Source organism: Leptidea sinapis, chromosome 19 (genome assembly GCF_905404315.1).
Source record: "Leptidea sinapis chromosome 19, ilLepSina1.1, whole genome shotgun sequence".
Classification (NCBI taxonomy): Eukaryota; Metazoa; Arthropoda; class Insecta; order Lepidoptera; family Pieridae; genus Leptidea; species Leptidea sinapis.
The window spans coordinates 736156-763124 of record NC_066283.1 but is presented as its reverse complement, the minus strand read 5'-3'; the positions used below and the strand labels follow the sequence as shown (position 1 = coordinate 763124).

At 37.9% G+C, this 26969-nt stretch overlaps 1 protein-coding gene across 1 annotated transcript; it reads right to left on the bottom strand.

The window, feature by feature from the left end:
* Nucleotides 1–963: 963 nt before the first annotated feature.
* Nucleotides 964–26772, bottom strand: LOC126969681 (uncharacterized). The gene is made up of 12 exons (XM_050815228.1): nucleotides 26768–26772; nucleotides 25298–25440; nucleotides 21405–21476; nucleotides 19801–19884; nucleotides 19060–19105; nucleotides 16981–17147; nucleotides 8311–8378; nucleotides 7937–8072; nucleotides 6655–6764; nucleotides 5020–5113; nucleotides 3217–3339; nucleotides 964–1080 (listed from the first exon to the last, which is right to left on the bottom strand). The coding sequence occupies exons 1-12, from the start codon at nucleotides 26770–26772 to the stop codon at nucleotides 998–1000; spliced, it is 1131 nt and encodes a 376-aa protein (XP_050671185.1). The 3' UTR covers nucleotides 964–997.
* Between the last annotated feature and the right edge of the window lie 197 nt (nucleotides 26773–26969).

Below are 26969 nucleotides of genomic sequence, written 5' to 3'. Positions count from 1 at the left end.
TATTGTATTAAATATATCGTTGTCTTGTACCCTGTACTATACAGGCAATGGCTTGTTTGGGGCAAGATAATTTTTGTAAGAGTGTGTCAGTATTATTATATTATTTATGGCTAGACTAAGTATTACAATCATGTACATTACCAGGCGTGTGTTTTTGTTTTTTATTACTTTTAATACTGTGCCCTCACTTTATCGAAGATATTTCACCTAATTTGTAATTTATCTTTAAAATTATCAAATTAGTAACGTGCTCGCACTGGGTAGGGTCCCGTGGTTGGATCACAATTCGAGCACCTATTCTGAGTAGCTTTTAATTGACTTTGTAAGAAATTATTAATTTTAGAGATCACTGTGGTTTTTGGCCTATTTCTTGAATAACTTGTAAAGCCTTCTTAGTTTTTAGGATAAGGAATGGGACTCGGCTGTCCGGCATCCGTCTGTCAGAGTGGACTGTATCTCATACGCCACAGTTACTTATTAGGTTTTCGTCCTATACCTCCGCGCAAGACAATTCTATCTTTTGGTTTATTGTATGGGAAAGAAAGTCCTTGATCTATGCTCTGTGGAGGAACTTCATTAACACAAACCTATTATGGTGAAGGTGAGGTTCTGGGCACGAATCACGTCTGTTATCTTTTGTTAACAGAGTCAAAGTAAATATAATTAAATTATCTGTTAGCGCTCCATAGGTCCATACGTTTAGTACATTCGAGGAACGAAACTTGACACCGCACAACATTTTTTGGTACATATGGCCCAACGACGAAATCTACACGACTTCCGAAGACCGTTAAATTCCGTACAAATAAGAACAAAGACAGTGGGATGTTGGCTTTTTTGAACTTCAGTCTTTATCGGCCGCCGACGTGATAATGAAGTGAAGAAGAGGAGAAGAGAAGAACAAATAAGAGGATCCCTGATTGAGAAGAATTAAAAAAACCGTTTTTGTTAATATTTATTTTATATAAAAAAGTTTTGTTGTATAATATTTGTAAATTTATTTGTTCTGTATTTCAGATAAAGGCTGTGTTGGCAAAGCGGCTTCAAATCCTGTTCGAGCTCGCGTGGATCTCAATTTTCCTGCAAGAAATTAAGATATTGTCTTTAGCAATCTTTAATCTTACATTTTACTTACTTTAATTTACAAATTACGTATGAATTAAGTGTAAAAATTATTAAAATAAATCCCTGCCTTCAATCTGAAAATATAAGAATTTGCTAGACAGGGTAAAACTAATTATTTATCAATCATTTGATGAGTTTGTTTATACTCATGCATTATCTACTATAATTTATTAATGTGTCACATTCAAAATGACTTTCATAGTCAAATTGAAATATTTTTTTATGAAAATAAGGGACGAGACGAGCAGGACGTTCAGCTGATGGTAATTAATACGCCCTGCCCATTACAATGCAGTGCTACTCAGGATTCTTGAAAAACCCAAAAATTCTGAGCGCACTAAAAATGCGCTCGTCACCTTGAGACATAAGACGTCAAATCTCATTTGCCCAATAATTTCACTAGCTACGGTGCCCTTCAGACCGAAACACAGTAATGGTTACACATTACTACTTCACGGCAGAAATAGGCGCAGTTGTGGTACCCATAATCTAACCGCCATCTTGTGCAAAGGTGCTTCCCACTAGTCAAAATATTTCGAATCTTTGAAAATGTATATCCACAATGATATTCCTCGTTGGCATGGCGCACTACGTATCACTTGAAAGAGGTAACTTTGTCTGTTTTGTGAACATTAACTGATGATGGCGACTGTTACACAGTTTGTTTACAAATTGTAACTGGCCAGTACCGTTCTCTTTCAAAATAATCCAAAAAAAAAACCTACAACACGTTAGTCGCTAATAATCGTAAGTAATAACTTAAACGTGAATAAGTTAAGAATCACCAAAGCACCTTACAAACTAATTGATTATGTATATAACAGCCATTGTAAAATACTGTATTTGATTGAAAAGAGTGGCCGTTGAGTTTCTTGTATGTTCTTCTCACGAGCTCAACTATTTACGAACATATGCTTAATTCAGTAATTTAAAAGAAATATTTGTAGTGACGCTTCTAAAGCGCTAATTTTAAGCCTAATTGAATAATGTTTATTCGACTTTGAATCCTTTAACTATTTAATTCCAATGGGGCGACAAACCATTGTTTACATGAGCCATGAAACGGGAGATTCGCATGATTCAGGCTCAGTTTGTGAATCTCCATTTTGATCGAAGTTATAACTGATACCTATCATAAGATGTGTGTGTGGATTATGCAGCTACTGCACAATAACATTTGTAACAACTTATAATTACTTTTTTGACTTACTCGTGTAATGCATTGACTATTTGACGTTTGAGTATGTTTTTTTATCACTTTACATATTATATTGTAATTGAAATGATTTTTAAAACGATGAAAATGTAAATCTTGTAATAAAAGAGTGGCAATGAGTTTCTTGCTACTTCTTCTCATTAGCGCAACCCATAAGTAGCGGTAGATTCAATAAGAAAAAATATTTTTCATTTCTCATACTCGGAAAGTATTTTTGTTTTGTTCTGATTATTGGGTAGAAAATGCTGCTTCCCTCCACGGAGAGGGAATAACTCATACAAATTACTTCCCAACTAAGGGCCGGAATGAACTTTAAAAATAGAACTGCTGTCAGCTGTGAAGAGTTTTATGTAAAAGAAAAACTAATAAAAAAAATGCTGCCGCCATGTGACTTTCTAAACAGCCAGTGTGAACTTAACGCAAATTCTTTGAGCGGAATAAGCCGCAACAATTACGCGGTGAGTTCCATATTTAAAATTCAATAAAGTCGACATAAATTGTCCTAATTTGACAATTAATTTTAAATAGATACCACTTATTACATTTATCTATGAATAGTTTAGATAAACAAATAGTTTTATTTTCCTCATATTCGAAATAAAAAGTAGAGTGTTTAACACGGGTAAAAGAATCAATTCCTACTCGGACTATAGTCGCCCTCGCTACGCTCGGACGTCAAAATACCTCGGAAATTGATTCTTTGGACCCTCGGTTAACAATCTACTATTTTTTACATTCATAAGTGTCATTTCCGTGACCTACATGAATAAAGTGATATTCATTAGAATAGTACCCCACACAGAAATCTTATTAAATGTTTTAGATGTTTGTGGCGTGCTCCAAGATGGCTGACATAAATAGAAATATAAACATACCCACAGTGGCTGCTTGACTGGTGGCCCATTGCTCGTTATTGAACGCAAACACAGCGTCCTTGTAGTTCCCGTAACCATCGCATTCTATCTGCGACTCTGTCCTACACTTCTCTCGAGCACAATCTGAAGATAAACTCACTTTTATTTCTTTAGCAGGGTGGTGATTCTGACTACACAGCCAGTTGAAATAGTGGTCTTCCGGGGCAAACCGCGAAACACAAGACCTCGCGATGGTCACCGAGACCAAACAGAATTATTGTACAGTTCACCTAAAGATTTTTTACAAAATACCGACAGCTAAAGGTGAACAGGTCGCGAATTTTGGCGAAGATACATATCCACAGGGCTTGGAAACAGAAAAAAACTTAACCACTTAACGTTTAAGTAGTAAGTATTAAGTAGTACTTAATACATAAGTAATAAATTATATTAAGTTGGTAAGCCTTTTTGAATTAGTAGATAAATTGCTAAAGTTAGTTGGTGCAACTCAGCCCTAGCTTTTCAGACCGACTGCTTTCGAATAACTACAATTCGGTTTTCATTGAAACTCGCTGTGATATGAAGCCAGCATGAAATGGCAGTGACTGCTATTTTATGCTGACTTTAGCCATAGTATTTTTTATTATTTGAAATTAACTTCTTGATAGTATATTTTCAATATCGGTTAATACATATATTTGTAAACACATTTCGTCTATGCTACGTGGTATGGCAAATTTTAATAATGTATTAATTAGGTCGGTGATCGTGCTATGCGGTTGACCGGATCGGTTAAACCGCATCAGTCAAACGCACACGGTTGGCTCTAATGTGTAGTATTCAGTCTTTTACAGTTATGCCAGCTGTGCTGCTCGCGTCGGTACAGTCATCGCGAAAATGGATCAGTTTGCATTTCAATTTCCACCGCGTAGAAATAAGATTTTTATTGACATTCTATTGTTATTTATAAAGAAGACGCGAAGACTAAAATAAAATCTTTAATTAATCGGATTTCAATAAGACGCTTTGATGGCTATTTGCAAAAGTGGGAGAGACCGTTTGAAACAATGCAATAATATGGTCAGAACTTATTTATTAGAAAAAGTAGTAAGTAGTAGTCAAATAAATATAAAAAAAATCCTAGACATGAACGCTCCGGTAGCTAAACGGCGTGCATGCGGCTCATAGATTCTACAGCACGGTTGTGCAGTCCGGTTGGTCCCCGACCGGCTTATCGCTGCGGTCAACCGCATAGCACTATTAAGGCCTTAAGATTTCACAAATTCCTTGGATTATTGAACCTTGTGTTCGAATAAATAATATGAATTAATATATACAATTTGTTTTGTTTTTAAAATGGTAACCCTCAATTCTGGGATTAATTACACAAATAAAACTGAAAACAATTTTATTTATGAACGATGCGGGACTCGAACATGCGACCCCTAGCGTTCCGTGCGGGCGCTCTTTCCAACTGAGCCAACCGTTCGAGCAACGTATCGTTTATTAAATCTTGTATACTTTGTTCAACTCTCAAGTTATGACTTCATCTACGGGATCTTCTTTACAGTTGATAACCTGCTCAACCCCAATATTTGCATATTAGGAAATTGACTTGAGATGTCGCTCTTGCTAATCTAAACAATTTTTTATGTTTTTAAAGTGACAACCCTCACTTCTGGGATTAATTACACGAGTAAACCTGAAAACAAAATTTTATGAACGATGCGGGAAACGAACCCGCGACCTCTCGAGTTCCGTGCGAGCATGAATGAATATAACATCAGTGTTGCTTTCATGTAAACTGACGTATTAGAAACTAACCACAATTCATGTTGGATACTTCAACCCTCGGGACCTTGATGCCTTCCATGAATGTCCCGTCTTCCAGTGCGCAGTAGCACGCGAAACGACGACACTGTTGCAACCATACAGATCTAAGTAAGAAACTACTGCTACAACAAGTAGTATAGTATGATTATCATGACTTATGACTCTCTGGTGGTTAGTGCCCACCGAAACCTTCACTCTCTTGCCACTTGCAGTATCACACACGTGTAAATGACGTTTTAGATGGTGTCTCGATTTGAAGGTTTTTTTTATGACGATAAGGGACGAGACGAGCAGGATGTTCAGCTGATGGTAATTGATACGCCCTGCCCATTACAATGTAGTGCCGCTCAGGATTCTTGAAAAACCCAAAAATTCTGTGCGGCACATTTTGCCTAGGTACGGCGCCCTTCAGACCGAAACACAGTAATGCTAACATATTATTGCTTCACGGCAGAAATAAGCGCCGTTATGGTATCCATAATCTAGCCATCATCCTGTGCAAAGTAGCCTCCCACTGGTGAAACGGTTGCCGTTATGTATCAATCAGTCAAATAAATAGGGGGAATGTTGTTAAAGAACGTCGATACGACGATGGTGTTCATACGAGTATGACTCGATACAAGACACATTAAAATATAAAAGTGACCGGCAATGTCTTGAAATGTGCCGTTAGTAGTTAATTTATATATTTTTACATAATATGGTCAACGGTTCATGAAGGGCGAAAAATATTAGAGGTGATAAGCGGCTGATAAGCTAATAAATACCCTTGCCAATAGACAAAGTTTGTTGACAAATGAGCATTCACAAAATAATATATTTTAAAAACTTTTAATAACTTTATCCACTTAAATGTGATACTTTACCAGTGGGAGGCTCCTTTGCACAGGATGCTGGCTAGATTATGGGTAATGTGTAAGCATTATTGTGTTTGGGTTAGAAGGGTGCCGTGGCTAGTGAAATTACTGGGCAAATTAGACTTAACATCTTATGTCTCAAAGTGACGAGCGCAATTGTAGCGCCGCGCGGAATTTTTGGATTTTTGAAGAATCCTGAGCGGCATTGCATTGTAATGGACAAGGCGTATCATCAGCTGACAAACGTCCTGCTCGTCTCGTCCCTTATTGTCATAAAAAAGACATCTGCTACACCAGAGATCCCCTGAAGGATGCGTCATATGATTTCCCAGATAATATTATAAACAAGGAGAGTGTACCAGACAAGAGATTAGAGCTTCCACCGAACTGTAGTTTGGAAACAAATGAGTATTCACAAAATTACGATAGTAATGTGAAATATTACTAATTCGTTTTTTTTAATGACAATAAGGGACGAGACGAACAGGACGTTCAGTTGATACGCCCTGCCCATTACAATGCAGTACCGCTCAAGATTATTGAAAAACCACAAGATTCTGAGCGGCACTACAACTGCGCTCGTCACCTTGAGACATAAGATATTAAGTATATTTTGCCTAGTAATTTCACTAGCTACGGCTCGCTTCAGATCGAAACAATAATGTTACACATTACTGTTTCACGGCAGAAATAGGCGCCGTTGTGGTACCCATAATCTAGCCGGCATCCTGTAGACTCCCTTATTTAATAAAGTTATAGAAACCCATACCTGCACAGGGGCGTAGAGCCACAGAGGCGTGCACTGCGGCGCGTTGTAATGTAAGTGTCCAAATCTACCGAATTTCTTTTTGAAGTATTTCAGCTCACGTTTGCACGGTTCTGTCAATTTGTCCTAACGGTTAGTAAACTATAATATAGCATAAGAGCCATTTTGCCAAAATAACTTTTGTTTGTGAAAACTTCAGGCGAAGGAAATAATTAAATGTTGTTAATGTTTTTAAATGTTGATAAAATTATTTCATTTTTAAATAAAGTATAAATTTGTAATTGTTTTTAAATTACTCTTGATATTTCTTTTTTTTTATTTTCTTATATCCTTAAGTAATAAAAATTAACAATAATAATATTTTTTGTAGTAATAAAAATACAGCAGAGCGTCGATTATCCGAACTAATTGGGGGACATGGGTGTTCGGAAAACCGGTATTTTTAAGTTAAGTTAATTATAATTACTTGAGTATAAAAGCATGTTTTAGTAATAAAACATTCCGAGATTAGCACAACAAAAAATCAAGCTGAAATATTGGAAGTCAATTGAGAATTCAAAAAGGAGTACGAGCTTTTAAGAGACCCTCAGTCCACAAATACACCGCCTCAGATTCGTAGACAACCTCATTCTATTTCACTTCAAATCATGCCGCAAAACTGGCAACGGAGAGTAACAAGTACAGCATTAGGTCAACTTTTATATCAATCAACATAATTTCATTATTAACTTATGCAGTAATACCGCTTTACTCACGATTTATCAATGTCGGTACCGACTAGTTTCGGACCGTTCGGAGGTCCTTCATAAGGGTGAGTGTGGTGGGTTCGCGATAACGTCCCGTCTCATACTGCGGACTTGTGCTCATAGTGCGCGGCTGGACAGGGCGAGGGGCGTGGGGTGCGCCGGTGGTGATGACGAGCACGATATCACTGACACTGTGTCACTATTGGTGTCCACGGGTGCACAAAATGTTCTCACATCATCCCACCCATAAGCGTAAGCCCACTAAGCATAAGTTAATCATGTCTCACGAAAGTTTTAATAATTTAATTTCATTATCATTCCACGAAAAATGCAAATCTATGACATTTTTTTTAATACGACTCCCTATTTTATTCGTTAATGGCTAGGATAATTAGACTTGCAAAAAGATTTTTAAAAGTTTAATACGTAATAATTCTCTAACCTATTCTGCCTTAACTTTTAGGCACTTAAAACCTAGACGGGTATAATAATAGGTTTTAGTCAAAATCAAAACGCATATTGGTCTATGTGGGAATTACCTTTTGCAATACTCAGGCCACCATCTCTCCTCCGTCTCCCAGCGGCCACAGTCTGCACAGTATGAATATCCTGACAGGAGCCGTGTCTGCAGACTAGCCCATCATCACACCCTGGCTCCAAAAACTCTTCTTCTACCTGTTTTTGTTTACGATAGTATTAATAACGAATAAAAATGACTTTTACCGTAACATAAGTTAAAATAAAACGTGATCTTGTCAAAAATTTAACAAATAAATTAATAATATTATCAAAATTTTATTTTTAATGTTACAGTATGCTCTATTAACTACAAAATACAAAAATAATATAGCCAAAGTAATTGGAATAATACATCCTATAAGACTATTTCTAGAAAGCTAATTTCACATATTACCTCTGTCTCCTCGCTCCCATTGACCACATGAACAGTTTTTTTAAACTCAGCGCATTTGTCATTTAGTTCTGAAAATAAATATTTAGAGATAATTGAAACCTATCAGACTCACCAGTGGGAGGTCCGTTACACAGAATGCCGGCTAGATTATGGGAAATACAATGGCGCCTATTTCCTCCGTGAAGCAGTAATGTGTAAACATTACTGTGTTTCGGTCTGAAGGGCGCCGTAGGTAGTGAAATTACTGGGCAAATGACCTAACATCTTATGTCTCAAGGTGATGAGCGCAATTTTAGTGGCGCTGTAGATTTTTGGGCTTTTCAAGAATCCTGAGCGATACTGCATTGTAATCATAATAATCAAATCGTTGACGTTAACGGTGACACCTCGCTTAGTCAAGCTCCGTATTGTTTTAAATTTTAAAGCAGTGAAACCCGAATATTAGAATTTAGAAACTGATTAAAGTGAAAGGTATGAACTAAAGTGAACTGTGGTCAAAAAGTGTTGTTACAGAAAGTTAATTTATCGGTTTTTATTATAGAAACAAAATTAGTAGTGTGGTATGCAGTGAAAAAAATTAAAAACTATTGTGGGTACAGTGAAAAAAAACTTTGCCGTCGGGTTGACGTAGCAGTCTCGTGTTGATCGTTTTGCCCAAGTACTTAACGTGAACGCAGTTTGCAGTTATTGCGTCAGAATCCTCGTGGCTCTGTGGCTAACTAAGGCGTTAGATTGTGCCGCGTCGAACCGAGTTCGAATCTCAGCTCAAAAAATATTTTGTTTTTTATTTATAATTTAATAACAAGATTATTGGGTGAAGGATTAAATTCCTACTTGAACATTCATTGAAGTTTATTATCAGCGGAACTAGGCGCTTGTGTCGATTTGAAGCATTCGCACTATGAATTGCCAAGAGTGTAATAAAAAGATAGACCGTGGATGCCTTTTAAATTGTTCCTCGTGCAAGGGTCCACACCACTTTTCCTGTATGAATATTGATTCAAGGATCATCGTCAAGAACTGAACCGGACTGTTAAATGTGGCAAATGCAAACGTCATTCGTTGACAGATACGCCTGCCTTGAACTCAACGTCTTTAAACATTGACACAAATGTCAATAAAGCTAACCCAATATTGCAGTCTCCTAACAACCAAGATCATTTCGTAACAGAAAACCGTCTTCGTGACATTCTCAGACAGGAAGTGCCACAAATAATTAAACAGCAAGTTGCCGAACAACTGAAGGACATCAAAACACAGGTGAGAAGTTACCAAGATTCCTTTGAGTTCTTCAATAAGCAATATGAAGATCTCAAAAAATCGTTGGACGAAAAAAATGAAGTCATAAAATATCTTCAAACGGACAATCAAAAACTACAAAGTTCCGTTAAAGATTTGACAACTAGGTTGAGCAACGTCGAACAACTCATGCGCGAATCTAACGTTGAAATAAACGGGCTCCCTGAACATCGATCCGAAAATCTGTCCACAACTCTTATAAGCCTTGCTGAAGCTGTTGGATGCTCTATTGGAGATGCTGATATTCAACATGTTACTCGCGTGGCTAAATTGGACAAAGAAAGTACAAGGCCCCGAGCTGTAATAGCAAAACTACGAAGTGCTCGTCAACGTGATACCCTCTTAGCCGCAGTCACAAAGTTCAATAAAAATAAAAAGGCTCATGAAAAGCTAAACTCTGGCCATTTCGGTGTTTCTGGAAGTGCTCCTCTTGCCCCAATCTACGTTAGCGAACATCTTACCCCAGCAAATAAGTCTTTACATGCAGCTGCTCGAATAACGGCTAAAGTCTCGGGCTATAAGTATGTATGGGTTCGTAACGGGCGAATCTATATGAGAAAAGACGAATCGTGCTCCTGCATTCTAATCCGCAGTCATGACACTCTCAAGTCAATTACTTAGGAACTATATGTATTTTATGTTTTAGATTTAAATGCGACTCAGTTTTCCATTTCCAAATTCGATTCTGTTGACATATATTATCAGAACGTAAGAGGTATACGTACAAAAACTAATGAAATATATAAAAATATTCTTCAAAATGAATATAAAATTATAATTTTTACCGAAACATGGTTAAACAATCAAATATTTGATAACGAATTCATCGATGGTCGTTATGTGGTCTACCGCCGTGATCGCCATACTTCCAGTAATAGCAAGTTGGATGGCGGAGTAGTTATGATAGCAGTAATGAAAGACATAACTTCAGCACGTATCAGTCATTATGAAAGCGAATGTGAAGATCTATGGATAACTATAGAGTTGAATCTGAATAACATCCTTAAAAAAATAACAATTTGTGCTGTCTATTTACCTCCACCTGTCAAACTTCACACTCAAGCTGCTTTTATTAATAACGCTAACTCTGTCATCGATCATACAGAAGAATTAATTATAATTGGAGATTTTAATCAGAGCTCAATTATCTGGTCACCCGTAAACAACAGTACATACACTCTACCATCATACCACCACAATCCCTTAGGTTATAATTTGATTGATTTTATCTCTACTAATAATTTATACCAAATCAATAATATTCAAAACGCAAACGGCAATATATTAGACTTAGTACTTTGCAGTTTCAACTCTGTAAATATAAGTAAACCATTACAATTATTGTCTAAATTAGATCCGTATCATCCTAATCTCGTTTTAAATCTAAGTTTTCCCAACCTTACCTTCCTTAAACCTAAGCCCCGTAGCGATTATAATTATTTCAAAGCCGATTATGATGCTATTAAAAAAGAATTAAAGAGCTATCCATGGCAAGACCAACTAAAAGAAAAACATGTAAATGAAATGGTTTCTGTCCTATATAACAAGTTGTGGAAAACTATATCAAAATATGTACCAAAGCGCAAGGTGAAAACTTCCAGATATCCTCACTGGCATACTGGACAACTAATAAAAATACTTTCGGAAAAAAATAAAGTCCGTGCAAAATATAAAAAATATAGAAACCCGCGGGATCGACTGGAATTTGAAATCCTCCGGGATCGGTGTCACTCCTTACATGATCATTGTTTGTCTGTTTATAGAAACAATATTGAGGACAATATAACAAAAGATCCAAAGGCGTTTTGGCGATACATTAAGGATAAAAAGAAAAATAAATGTAAACTACCTGACAGAATGACTAAAGACGACTCCGTGCAAATACCGGCCCTGAAATAGCTAACCTTTTTGCCTCCCACTTTTATTCAGTGTACTCTAATATAAAGACTTCTACACACAATCACCCATCACAAATACTGTCGGACACACTCATCAATTGTATTTATATAACAGAAACAGATATTATTAAAAAAATCAAAAAAATAAATATTTTAAAGCTAGCGGCCCTGACGATATCCACCCATTTTTCATTAATAAATGTAGTACTGTTCTCTCTTTTCCTCTGTTTCTAATTTTTGACAAATCATTACAAGATGGCATATTTCCGGAAGTATGGAAAGAAAGCAAAATAGTGCCTATATTTCAAAAGGGCGACTTATCGAAAGTAGAAAATTACCGGCCAATTGCAATACTATCTTGCCTTGCCAAGCTCTTTAAATCTCTTGTTACTCCTACCATAACTAGGCATATCAGTGCCACTATTTCAAATAACCAACACGGGTTTTTCAACGGAAGATCTGTCCAAACAAACTTAGTTTCCTACGTTTCCAATATTTGCAGTAACATAGATAAGGGCCATGAAGTACACAGTATCTATACAGATTTTAAAAGCGCATTTGACAAAGTTGACCACAATTTGCTTACACTGAAATTAAAAACCGCCGGTGTATGTGGTTCACTTCTTAACTGGCTTATATCTTATTTAGGAATGAGATCCCAAATAGTGATGACCAACGGTTATAAGTCACATACTTACTATGCAACCTCTGGTGTGCCGCAAGGATCCCACCTTGCACCAATCTTATTCTTGTTATTTATCAACGATATTAGTTCGGTATTTGAAGCTTTATGTTACCGCATCCCCTGTCTCGTGTGCACAACTACAAGCCGATTTAAATAGAATATGGACATGGTGTTACACTAACAATATGTATTTAAATATCAGCAAGTGCTTCCTTATAAAATTTACCCGCAAAAAGAAACCATCGAATTTTGTTTACACGTTAAATAATACAGAGATACAAGAAGTAAGTGAAATCCGTGATTTAGGTGTTCTTATCGATAATCAACTCACATTCAATTCGCACATAGACTCAGTCGTTAAAAAATCTACGCAGATGCTTGGCTTTATGAGACGCAACACCAATAAATTCCGTCGTGTAAAAACCAAAATACTACTGTTTAATGCTCTAGTACGAACCCATATTGAATACGCAAGTGTTGTTTGGAATCCTTTCTACAGTTTGCAGTCGCAACGAATTGAATCAATACAGCGGTCTTTTTCCAGACATCTAGCTTTTTCAACACCTGGAATATCTTATAGATGCCCTTATACCCAACGCCTCGACTTCTTTAAACTTCATTCACTAAAATCTCGTCGCAGCTACCTAGATTTATTATTTCTGCACAAAATAGTTAATAATAAAATAAATAATTCTGATCTTCAAGAATGCATATCCCTCTCAGTACCCTTTAAATACCCAAGACAGACGATATCCAAGATCTTTCACATTCCTTACTGCAGAACAAACATTGGACTCAACGCCCCCATCGTCAGGCTTTGTAGATTATACAACGAAGTAAATTCAAAAAATTCAGAAATCGATATTTTCAACGATAATTCAAAAAAGTTTGTAAAAATTCTCGCACATCAAGCTAACCTGTGAATTTTTTTTTTTCCAAGTAGTATGTACCTATATCCTCTTCATTATAAAACCATATAAATTATATCCTTACTTTATATACATTTTTGTACTTAGACATTTTTGACTGTATAAATCACACTGTTCACTGTTACCATTGAATGATGTGTTCATCTTTAATTGTTACATATATCAGAATAATTGTACCTAGCATAAGTTTATATAAATGTGTAATATATGTAATGTTGATGATCCAAATAAATAAATAAATAAAAAGTAATGGGCGGGACGTATAAATTACCGGCAGCTGAACGTCCTGCTCGTCTCGTCCCTTACTGTCATAAAAAAAAATATTAATTTTGTGACTGCTATCAAAACCCCGCCACCAACTTTACGATTTGATTGCGATTTGTTGCGGTGACGTCTGTTTAAATTGTAATAGGATTTCAATAGCTCCCCATCAAAAAAAAGAATCGTTTAACCATGTTCTTGTTAGAATAATCACGTCGTACGTTTTACAATTTTCGATAATGGTGTCTGTGGACAACTTAACTTACCCCCCTTAAAATTAATATAATAGTAGCTGGAGTACAATAGTTCGTGGAGGGTCGTTTCTGGAGGGTCTTAAGTACAGGTCTCAGAAGCTCAGTTATAATTCCATCATCACCCGGCGCCTTGTTGTTTTTAAGCTGTTTTAGGGCCATACTAATCTTGTACAGGCTGACGTCTGGGATATCTTCGGTAGAGTGTCGGGTTGATTTGGCTCTTGGGTCTCCAGCCTTGTTGGTAACAGGTGCCCGTGCGGTCGTGTATAACTATCCATAAAACTTCTCGACCTCCCTCAAAAGTTCGGGTTTAGACGAAACGACCGGTCACCGGTCTTCAACTTTGTCAGTTGGCTCTGCCCGATAGATAAATCTCGTGCGAATACTTTTGAGCCTTTGTTACGCTCTATCCGCTTTCACACAATGTGTATTGTGGCGGCGTATATCGGGGTCAATGACTTGGAGATCTGTCTATTTAGCTGCCTATACTGGGAAGAATCGTCCGGGGACTGAAGGGTCATTTGGCGTCTTATATCCATCAACTTGAGGGTATAATCTGAGATTTTTCCGGTTCTTTTTGAACGGCTGGCCTTGAAGAACTTAGACCCAGCCGTTTGAACAGTTGCCACGAACCTGTTGTTATACTCGTCCACATCTACGCAGTCACCGACGCATTCGAAGCGGTCTTGCAATTCGAGTTGAAAGTTTTCGGGGTTTTGGATCTGAATGGGTGCGTGACGCTCCAGTTTTGGATTGATATTCAATGTGCCTCTTACTAAGCAGTGATCACTCCCAGTTTTCACTGAGTAGATCACGGAGACATCATTGAAATTTGTCTTTTGGTCGAAATAATGCAGTCGACCTCATTTTTAGTGGCACCATCGGGGCTGATCCAAGTCCATTTGCGTTGTTCTGGCTTCATGAAGAAGGAGTTCATCATATAGAGATCCTCCTTCTCCATGAAGTCAGCCAGCATCTGGCCTCGGGCGTTCCGATTTCTATAACCAAATTTCCCCACTCTCAACTCATCGCCGCTACGTTTGTCTAGTTTTGCATTGAAGTCTCCCATGACAATGTTGAAGTGGGTCTTCGGAATGTGAATGGCTGTTGAGATGTCCTCATACATGGCCTTCACCTCGTCGTATGAGTGTGTCGAAGTCCGAGCGTAGACCTGAATGACCTTCAACGAAAACCGTTCAGTAATTCTGAGTATTAGGTACGCTACCCTAGTCGACACGCTCTCACACCTCAGCTACGTTGTTGACGAGAGACTTGTGAACGAGGAACCCGACACCACCCTGGGACAGTTGATCTCAGATAACCCCACGACATCCCATCGTAATCTGCTCATAGCTTCCTCCAGTTCCTCCAACTTCTCGTCGGTCCACAGTGTCTTGACATTGTATGTTGCCCTGGCAATGGTCTTCGATTGTGGTAGCGCTGCCGCACCCAGGGATTCTTAGCACCCCCTGCCCCGTCGCTTATGCGGCTGCTACCGTGGCCACCACGAGCGGGGCCGCCGGGGACTGGGGGCCGGGGCCTTATTGTGTCTATCATATTTTTTGAGTGGTGTTTTCTGCCGTAATCGCCACGCTTGGCAGGCGGGTTGGCGATCGCAGTAAGTGGTGGGCTCTTAACGAAGTATGCTGCTGCCCATCCTCCGTTGTTTGTATCCCTTAGTCGCTTCTTACGATACCCACGGGAGGAGATGGGGTGGTGCTATTCTGGTGCAAAACCACACGCTGTGGTGTCGCACCGCAAAATATAAACCGTATATACCTGATCGAACAAACTCTAATCTCGGATGTAACTCCCCACTGAATAGGCTGTTGCGTCAATACATTACTATAATTTCAAACAAGCGATCTATAGATGTTTTTGGAGATACAGTAGCACAATTTAAGAGAAACCAGACACTCTGATTAGTAAAATGTAATGACCTAATTTATAATAAAAAACGCATTGACAAAATCTATTGTACCTATATTGTATTTTAGTGATTATATTGAAGTGACTGTATTGTAGCTTGTAATGATTTGTGGAATTAATTTATCTTTTTATATTGTTTTGACATGTTAGCGTTATAGTTATATATATATACTTTTATATAATTAAGAACTAAATTGTTTGTATGTTTATGTGCATGATTGTTCACCTGTAATTGCAGGAACACGATTTTTGAAATTTATGTTATACCTAATCTTATGAAATGTCTTGTGTATTCTGTGTTGGTGGACCTTGAATAAATAAATAAATAAAATAATGTGTAAAAGTGTGTCAATATTATTATGTTAAGCTATTCAAAGTCATGTTATTCCTCGAAATTTTGGAAGCAAGTTGATATATTATTGAGCATCAGAGACCCACATTGCGAGTCCATAACTAACATTTACTTTAATTTGAATAATGAATCCTCAGAAAATATATGACTGACAGGTGCGTGTCGTTCTTTCTCATAATAATTGGTCGTTTCTATGCCAATCCCACTTAGAACCTCACTCACGTGCAAGTATCTAGTCACGGTCCTCCACAGTGCAGTTTTCAAGGAGCTTTCTTCCACGTACTACAAAGCTGTGGAATGAGCTTCCTTGTGCGGTGTTTCCAGGACAATACGACATGGGTTCCTTCAAAAAAAGCGCGTACACCTTCCTTAAAGGCCGGCAACGATCCTGTGATGCCTCTGGTGTTGCAAGAGAATGTGGTCGGCGGTGATCACCCGTACGCACGTTTGTCCTCCTTTTTCATAAAAAAAGTATTCGGGTTTCCGAGTGGAGTTTCTTGAGAGGTGATCAAAATGTAGATAACGGATACCGGGCCCCGTCACAAATTCTCTTAGAATTAATTTTATTTTTTTTTATTGTTTTTCTTTTAGGTCGCTAATGCATGCATGCACTATATTTCCATGCTAAGTGCTGCTTAGTTTTAAAATATAGATATTTCTGACTAATTGAAGGAAGTTAAAAATTTTTTGACATTTACAGATAAAATTTTAAAACAAAATTTCTTTAAAAAAAACATCATAAATTGTTTAGTTTTACAAGAGCGAAATCTCAAACCAATTTCCTAATATGCAAATATTGGGGTTGAGCAGGATATCAACTGTAAAGTAGATCCTGTAGATGAAGCCACTACCTGAGATTCGAACAAAGCATACAAGATTCTATGACGATACGTCACTCGAACGGTTAGCTCAATTGGGAGAGCACTCGCACGGAATGCGAGAGGTAGTTGGTTCGAGTCCCGCATCGTTCATAAAATTTTGTTTTCAAATTTTATTTGTGTATTAATCCTAGAAATGAGGGTATTCACTTTAAAAACATAACAAATTCTAGACATTTACTAACGTTGATACGCGCTGCATTTGCCACAGCAGTTACACTGGTCCTTGTCAGGCAGGAAGGCGCCGGCTGAACAGGCTTCTTCCTTGACAAACCCGGAAGAACACTGGTACCCCCGACAAGACACCGGACAGTCAATGGAAGACGGCGGCTCGTACCGGGAGCTGCGACGCCTGCATTATTTATAAAAAAGACAACTTAGAACTTAAAGTGGCAGTCATTTCGTAATTATGATGTTGTTGTATGACATATATGGGTACCTATGCTTGTACGAATGTTCAAAACAAAAGTATTACGATATTCAAAGGAATTGCTAAAAACGTTTGCGTGGTAAAGGTTACTATAACATAAGTTATTTTCTTAATGATTCCACAGATTGGGTATGGAGGGACCGCCCTCAAGCTTTTAAATAATAAATTTAATTGTACAATATTACTTTGTAAACATAGCTTTCCTGAAAAAAAAAGCCCGTTGAGTTTGTTGCGAACATTCTTCTCAGGTCTGAGGCATTATTTTTGGAACGGGTGGTAGTATTTGACTTTAAATAAGTGATGTCACATCCTATTTCGAATAAAACTATTTGAAATGAATTTGAATTTGAAGTACAACTATGTTCCCTAGTACAGGGTACTAGCTGGAGAATAGAGAGATAGTATAAATAGGTATAAGTAGTAGTAGCAATAGTCAGCAGTAAGCCGTCAGCCTTTTCAGAGTTCGACATAACAAGAGTGAACTTCCAAAAATCCGGCACTACGCCTTTTGAGTATGAGTGCCAGAATAAACGTATTAACATCGGAGAAAAATTAGAGACACGCATTCTAAAGAGGACCGGAAACAACCATCCTAACGATGACGATTACTTCTAGCTCGACTGTGGGACTTGTAGACACACGCACAGATGTGGACTTAATCCTTAAGATCTAGGTGCACCGACAGAATGGACCCTCAGAATTGCTGAGGCTATGATAGCACCAATGGTAATTATGAAACACAGATACTTGCGGTGACACAGAATGTGATAGTGTTTTATATCAAAATAAGGAAAGAGACGAGCAGGACGTTCAGCTGATGGCTATTCAAACACCTAGCCCATTACAATGCAATGCCGCACAGGATTGTTGAAAAACTCGAAAATTCTGAGCGGCACTACAATTGCGCTCGTCACCTTGAGACATAAGATGTTAAGTCTCATTTGCCCCGTAATTTTACTAGCTGCGGCGCCTTTCAGAACGAAACACAGTAATGTTTACACATTACTGATTCACGGAAGAAATAGACGCTGTTGTGGTACCCATAATCCAGCCGGCATCCTGTGCAAAGGAGCCTCCCACTGGTGTGTGTTACTATCACGTTCGCCCTATTCAGCAACACTGTGTGACATCGAAGACACGACACACCAAAGATCAAACAGCCCTTAATACCCATATTATGCATAAAGCTGTGCTCAATACGCTGGGTCGCTTGCAAATAATAACAAGGACGTCTCAAGATGGCGGTGAACGACGTTCAAATTGGAGTTATGATGTTGATTTGTTACAACAACCAGCCTACGGTAAACAACAAAAAATAAATTTGCAACCGAAACTTATCGTAAAGTAATAAATTCAATAATAATAAAAAATAGTGATTAATAATAAAATAGTGAAATTACTGAGCAAATGAGACTTGGCATCTTATGACTCAAGGTGACGAGCGCGGTTGTAGTGCCGCTCAGATTGTTTGGGTAATTCATGAATCCTGAGAGGCACTGCATTGTAATGGGTCATATCAATTACCATCAGCTGAACGTCCTGTACGTCTCGACCCTTATTTTCATAAAAAAAAAAAGAAAAATAATAGTTTCGTGTTTAGTACGAGCATGTGATTACACTAATAACTTTATCAATGCTGGTAATATATATGGTAATATATGATATATATTACGCCGACGATCAGATTATGTAAGCTTCAGTTTTTGAAGATAAATTAAAGCTATATAGGTTCGCGATTAAGTAACTAACCAATTAAATTTTAAACAAAATCTGATTGGCTGTCAACAAATATATTGTGTGGTTAAGCGGCAGTTTATAACAATGAGTAACTAACCCGGGCAACGTTTCATTCAGCATCAGCGGAATGTTGGCGGGCACACCTGAAATGGTCGCAGTTAGTAATAGCCATGTATTTTTTTGACAATCAACAGATATGTGAGAGTGGGAGGCTCCTTTGCACAGTATGCCGGCTAGATTATGGGTACCACAACAGCGCCTATTTCTGCCGTGAAGCAGTAATGTTTAGCACGTTGATGGGCGCTTGTGGTGTCCAGGAGGCAGTAGTGTATACTTATATGCATAGAGCTTATAATATAACGCTCTGGAGTCATTCTTTTACAAATAATAATTAAAATATTGCAAGTATTTATGTTATAAATTAAACCAATATTATGTATTTACTACTTTGTGGCTTTAACCTGTCTGTCCACGAATCTATGATTTACGAACTGTTTCCAGGTCTCAGAATTATTAGGTTTTTCAAAAATCCTGAGCGGCACTTACGGTAATGTGCAGGGTGTATAAATAACCATCAGCTGAACGTCCTGCTCGTCTCGTCCCTTATTTTCATAAAAAAAAAATAATAACAGTACAATATAGTAAAGAACACAAAAAGAAAGCTGGGTTCTTTGCGCCAATTTTTCTCTCTCCGAGCGCCGTTTGTTTCCGAACAGGTTGTAGTGTTAGAATAAGACATCAAAAAGAATTGTAAAGGAATTTTGAAAAAATAAATGCCTTTTATGTCTTTTAAAGAACTTTTATGATTGAAAAGTGAATAGTGACAATGGTCGCTTACATCTGCGTAGAACACGGTCACAGCGGAGAGCTCTGAACTCCTGCTCCGGGTGGCCCCAGTACGGATTACAGCCAGCCCTCAGATCTACACAATATTATTTATTTATTTATTTATTCAGCAACAAAACACAATTTTACCATAATAATAAAAATAATGATAGGTGAGGTTACAAATATACAGAAACTAGAAGACAAAAACAGTTCCATCAATTAAATACTTATAAATTATTTGGGTTGAACTTAATGTCCCGTAGCACAAAGTGGGAGGTAAAAAATAATGTAGTTGATAGAGCTTTAGTCCACGATTATATTGATACCACTCTTATTACAAGGTAATGCACCGTTTTCAAGAAAATACCTAATCAAATAAATTCTAACCTTAAACGGTTATAAAATCGTAAATGCATGGCGGCGGGAGTCTAAAAACTTGCTAATAACCGTCAATGGTAAATGAAAAACAGTAAAATAAAACGTTCAAAATAGTCAGGGATAAACTAGTCTTCATCAATGATAACTTTAAGACTAAGAATTTCAGAGTTGTAAAGCCAGTAAAAAGTAATTATTTTTCATTTATTTCCTATATTGTTTAAGTATTCCGTTTTCCGATAATGTTTATTCCGTTTCTATCGTAGTTTCGTGAATGTTCCTGTGTTCTGTGCTTTATTTACAATTTTTACGCGTTTAGAGGTTAGAATTTTTTTTCGTTATTTTCTTGAAAACTGTGCATTAACTTGTAATAAGATTAGTAGTACTATTACCGTGGATCAATGCTCTATCAACTATAATTTATAAAATTGGTTAGGTTAGGTTACGTTAGAATAGTTAAAACAACGCACAATCCGAGCGTGGCCGGCCAGTGCTAGAAACGAAATTTAGGCGTTTCCCTTTCTTTTTTCCCCATACAAATGTACCAAGCCTTAAAATTTTTAATATTTTGAGGTTAGGTTAAAATGCTTTTTTCTCTGTCCAGTGCAGGATTAAGCAAACGCGAGGCCCGTTGCAAATTCTTTCAGAGAGCCCTTGGTCTATATTGGAAATAGTCTGTTGTCGACTGACGTGGTTTGTCTTAGTTATTAAATGTTTTACGTTTTTGTGACTTCAAGTAAATTCAATAAACCACATCTTAATAAGTTTTATTAAAAAATTACGCTCAAGCAGAGACGAGTTAGAGAGAGATGGTTTAAATATGTGGGGCCCCCTTTCGCGCGGGGCCCGTAGCAATTGCTACTTTTACTACGTGGTTAATCCGGCACTGTTATCATCGTGGACTAAGCTCTATCAAATACAATATTTTTCCCTCATTATTCGTGCTATGGGATACTAAGTTTTAACCAATTATTTTTTAGTTTACAATGGAAAATAACAAAAAAAAAACAAGGATGTTTTAAGCCAAAACTGAAAATTACAACAAGCACAAGTAAAATTTAAACAACTTTAAGAATACTACGATACACGTTAAGCAGCCTGCACACATTCACCAACATTAAGCCAACGTGCACGCCGAGCGTGCTCGCCGAACGCGCTCGCCCAGTAGATGGCTCGCTCGGCTCATTTTGACGTTGCATTTTCTTAAACTACTCTTGCAAATATTTAAGATGAACTTACCCAACGTGGTTACCGGAAGAAATTCGTCGGCATCAAAGTTGTAATCGTCCTTAACACAGGACTGATCTAATTCTAAATGAACAAAACACAAACTTATTTCACAACCATTTTATTGATTGTCATTATATAGATGGACCAAATTGGTTAACTTAATAACTGAGAGCTGTTTTAGCGTAAGCTGTTATTTATTTTAATTACCTTCTCACCATTGATTAGACGACAAAACCGTGGGACAACGATACTTGATCTGGCCATAAATACTATTACAATTAAAAGTAAACAAAATATTACATTTGAATTTGGAATCTGTCATTTATATATAATTGTTCATTAAGTTGTTCATTAAGTTGACTCCTCAGCTGGGATATTGCGTGGACGTCCCTACGGAGGTTTAACTATAATGTGGCGTAAGTCTCTTTTTAATAATGTAACTGTAGTGGATTGTGAGAGTGATAGGTTGGCGGCTGTCAAAATTAGTTCTGTGGATCGCCATTTATTACTATTTAACGTATATATGCCTATTGATATAGAAGATAATTTGCCAGAGTTCACGGATATTCTTAGTAGGATGAGTGCAGTGATTGAAGAATGTGGGATTGAGACCGTATTTATGCTCGGTGACTACAACGCGCACCCCTCAGCTAGATTCGGCAGAGAGATGCTGTCATTTTGTGAGGAGCAAACATGGGTTTGTGCGGATATAGATGCATTAGGAGCAGACTCGAGAACATTTTCCTTCCTTAGTGAGTCTCATGGAACGACCAAGTGGCTGGATCATTGCCTGGCAACTATTGCTGCACAAAATACAGTTGTATGTGTGTATGTGGATAACAGTGTTAGTTGGTCTGATCATTTCCCACTGTTTGTTAACTGTGATATTAAGCTTATAACTAAAAAAGTAGATAGTAAGAAATGTAATAATGATAATTTAAATAAGGACGTCAGATGGGGACAGAGAAATGCAGATGAAATAAATATGTATACTAATCTATGTACTGAAAATCTTAATAAGTTACTTGACTCTAGTCACTATAATGCAAACAATTTATATAGCTCTAAGGGTGTTTTAGATTTTATTAATAATTTTTACAATGATGTAATTGGTATTTTAAAATATGCAGCTATTAATAGTAAATATTTGAGATCTGGTGTGCACAAATCCCGCCATAAAAAACAAGTAGTGGGCTGGAATCATCACGTAAAAGATAGTTATCAAACTGCAAGATTGTTTTTTAAGTTTTGGGTAGACTGTGGTAGGCCTAGTAGTGGAGAAATATATAATGATATGGCGAAGACCCGCGCTATATTTAAAAAGAAATTAAAGTGGTGCCTGAATAATGAGGAATCTATAAAAATGGACATTTTAGCGACGCATAGAGCTGACAAAAATTTTACACAGTTTTGGAAAGCTACTAAGTCATTAAATAAAAAAGAAAGTAGGCCACTAAATGTCAGTAACGTACAGGATAGCACGGAGATAGCCAACATGTTCGCAAAACATTTCTCCGTGAAACCATTAGACGTGGCGCATGTGACTGACTCCCAGCCATTGACACCATCGTCTGAAATAGTAAACTTTAGTCCAACAGTTATATTCCGAACGATTAAAGATATGAAATGCGGTAAGTCACCAGGCCATGATGGTCTGGGTGTTGAGCACATGCTCTACGCTGGAAACAAATTGTATGAGGCCCTCTCAACGCTATTTAATATGTGTATTAAATATGGCTATCTTCCTGCAGATATGTTAAAGACAGTAGTGGTTCCTGTGCCGAAAAACAAGACGGGTGACATGTCCAATATAGCTAACTATAGGCCTATTTCACTAGGGAAAATTGCTGGTAAGGTACTTGAGCGGTTGTTGCAGCCTGAACTGATGAAGAATATACGGATTAATGATTCTCAGTTTGGTTTTCGTCCCGGTCTCTCTACAGACTCGGCAATTCTGTCTCTAAAGCATGCCGTGAATTATTATAAAAGTCGTGAAACATCAATCTATGCGTGTTTCCTGGATCTGAGTCGCGCATTTGATCTTGTTAATTATAATATATTATGGAGAAAAATGCGTGACTCAAACGTCCACAGCGGTATTGTCGTGCTGATGAGATATTGGTACGAGAATCAAACGAACATTGTGCGTTGGGGCGACACAGCCTCTAGTGAGTTTAGATTAGAGTGTGGTGTACGTCAGGGGGGGCTAACCTCTCCAGACCTGTTTAATCTTTACGTTAATGACCTTATTGGGGAGCTGAGTGGTACTGGTATCGGTTGTCATATTGACGGAGTTTGTTTTAACAACTTAAGCTACGCTGATGACATGGTGCTACTTAGCCCCTCAATAAACGGTCTTCGTAAATTAGTATCGATTTGCGAAAGTTACGCCTTAAGACATGGATTAAAATACAATGTACGCAAATCAGAAATGTTGGTCTTTAGAGCTGGTAAAGGTCCGGAGAGGATACCACCAGTTTTATTAGATGGGACACCAGTTCGGGTTGTGCAACAGTTCAGGTATCTCGGACACATGTTGACGGGGTCCCTCAGCGACGATCTTGACATAGAGCGAGAGCGAAGGTCACTGGCAATAAGGTGCAACATGATCGCTCGCCGATTTTCTCGGTGCACTGAGGATGTTAAAGTTACGTTGTTTAATGCGTACTGTATGAGTTTTTATACTTCACAATTATGGATCAACTACACCAAAAGATCCTTTAACATCCTCAGGGTTCAATATAATGATGCCCTTCGCATTTTATTAAAAATGCCGAGGTATTGTAGCGCGTCGGGCATGTTCGCCGACGCTGGAGTCCCGGACTACTACGCTGTTATACGGAATAGAATAGCGGGTTTCTGGGAAACCGTCCGTTATTCTAATAATAAGATGATTAAGGTTGTCGCTGAGGCATCCATTGACAATGTGTTTTACAAACACTGGCTAAGGGTACACCAGATCCCTAACGTAAAATGACTATTTATTTTTATTTATTTTGAAGTGACTTTAATTTTATATTAATTAATTAATTAATTATCTTCATACATATTCTATTTATAATTTTAAAATATTTTGACTACCTACTTATATGTAAACATGTTTTCTATGGGTCCCTGACCTGCAATAAAATGATTTTATTATTTATTTATTATTATATATTATTATTTTGGCGCCAATACATTGTGCAATATTTTGCACTATTAAAATAGAGTGGGATGATAAAGAGAACCGAATCGCTGTGATTGCATTACACAAAGTAGGCATGGAAACAAATGCAATTCTTAAGCGTTCCATACGCTTGGTATTAGTAAAATGTCTCTGTACCGGGCTATTAACAGGTACAACGAGACCTCCTCTGTTTGTGACAGAAAAAGATCTAGCCGTCGTCGTAAACGTTTTTTGTAAACGATTCGATGGTGATCGCGTACACACCTCTCGTGGGGTAAGGTATAGCTCATCAGGGCGTTATCATCACGTGACCAGCTTGACACGAACACTACGTAGTGTTCGTACGAAAAAGGGGGTCAAAGCAGTAAGGGAAAGAATTCGAAGAATCCTGTCCGAAAGTAAGATCTTATCTCAGCAGATGAAGATACCACCTAGAACGCTTATTTTAAAAGATGACTTAGGACTTGCTATTTAAATTACTGGGCAAATTAGATTTGCCATCTTATGTGTCAAGGTGACTAGCGCAGTTGTAGTGCCACTCATAATTTTTGGGGTTTTACAAGAGTCCGGAGCAGCATGCATTGTAATGGGCAGTGCGTATCAATTACCATCGGCTGCACGTCCTGCTCGTCTCGTCCCTTATTTAAATTGAATCAAAAAGTTCTTGGATGTGGTATTTGTTGTTGTAGGTACATATAATACTAGAACAAAGTGTATCGTGCGTGATACCCACCTCGGTAGGGCACACACTCGTCGCAGCAGCGGCACTGAGTGTAGTCGGCCGGCACGAACATCGCACGCCACTTGCCGTACCGCTTGTCGCAGTACGAGTGGTACTCCGACGGACGCACTCTCCTCTCCCTGTTCACACTCAATCTTAATATATATACAGGTTGGCGGAGAAGTTGACGTCCAAAGCTAAAATTTGAAAGCCTCCATGGTGATGAGTATCCGAATCACCCCTACGTATGTTCTACGATTTTGCGTAGTTTAGGAGATAATATTTTTTTCCCTTTTACTCGCTTTTTTCACCTAATTGTGGTTTAGGACTTTTTTCTAATTTTTTTGAACACTTTTAGTTAATTTTATTGCTGATAATTATTAACTAGAGTTGCAATACTGCATAAGAAACTATGAATAGTTTAGACAATGCGGAACTAGTTTAGAATTGAGTCGTAAGTTCAAGATAACTGCTCCAGCTAAATGTATGAAAATGTTCAAGGTATCAAAAAAAATGGGGAGCCTATGGCTTCTAACTATTTTTAAAAACTTCCCAGAACATTGACCAATAAAATGAGCCAAATTCAAATTCTAGCTTTGGACGTCAACTTCTCGGCCACCCAGTATTTCTTTTGTGCGTCTGTTGTAACTGAACTCCTCCTAAACGGCTTAACCGATTTTAATAAAACTTTCTGTGTGTCTTCAGGTGGATTCGAGAATGGTTTAGATTCACAATTGAACTACCTCCTAAACGGCTGGACCGATTTTGATAATTTTTGTGCGTGTTCAAGTGAATTTGAGATTGGTTTAGATTGTCAATTCCGTCCATATAATATAATCCTCCTGCTCATGTGTATGTTAGTGAACTCCTCCTAACGGCTGGATCGATTTATCAAATTTAATACGTGTGTACAGCACAACGTCTGTCGGGTCCACTAGTTACTTATATTAACATAACTCCCAGACGTTTTCCCTCTGGTTGGCCTGCATCAGTCATAAAGCTGTACACCAAGGAGCTATATAATAAAGGAGGCAGACAGATAAAAGAGGCTCTACCATGTACAGTTCGGAGGCTTTAACTCACACGATCAAGATTACGTAAGGTAACTAATGGACATAATTCCAGAAAAACGTTCCAAACCACAATAATGTCGAAATTGAGTTAAGAACACAAAGCTGGTCACGTGATTCATATTAACGGACTGACAAAAAATGGCAGCCTTTAACTTTTTAAATGACATCATGACTAAGTAGCCCAACCCAAGTATGAAATACACTAATATTTATTAATCTTTAAACACGAATCCCTTACAATGTCATGTGTGTGGCTTGGAACGTTTTTCAGGAACTACGTCCAATTCATGTAATAACGGGTCACGGCCCCTTTAACAAGCATCCGTTTAACAAGCATCCGTTTAATATAGGTGTCACCGATAGTCCCCTGTGCAGGGCTTGCTTGGAGACAGAAGAGACGGCCACACACCTCATCCTGGAGTGCCGTAGTGTGGCCACATACCGGGCCAAACACCTGGGGCCACTGGTCTCCCCGAGGTCGTGGGTGACATCAGAGGTTTGAGTAACTTCCTTGAGGAGTTGGGATGGCAAGAATAGCAACCCAGCCCTACCACGCAAAATAGGCGCATAGCAGACGACGAGTTACGAAAAGTAGCCCGTGAATACCTATG

Excerpts from the sequence above, each read along its gene's own strand:
- LOC126969681 (XM_050815228.1), bottom strand. Across the intron at positions 19,106-19,800 it reads TGACCGTGTTCTACGCAGAT|GTGTGCCCGCCAACATTCCG; the intron begins GTAAGCGACCAT and ends CGACCATTTCAG. Across the intron at positions 3,340-5,019 it reads AGTATCCAACATGAATTGTG|ATTGTGCTCGAGAGAAGTGT; the intron begins GTTAGTTTCTAA and ends GTTTATCTTCAG.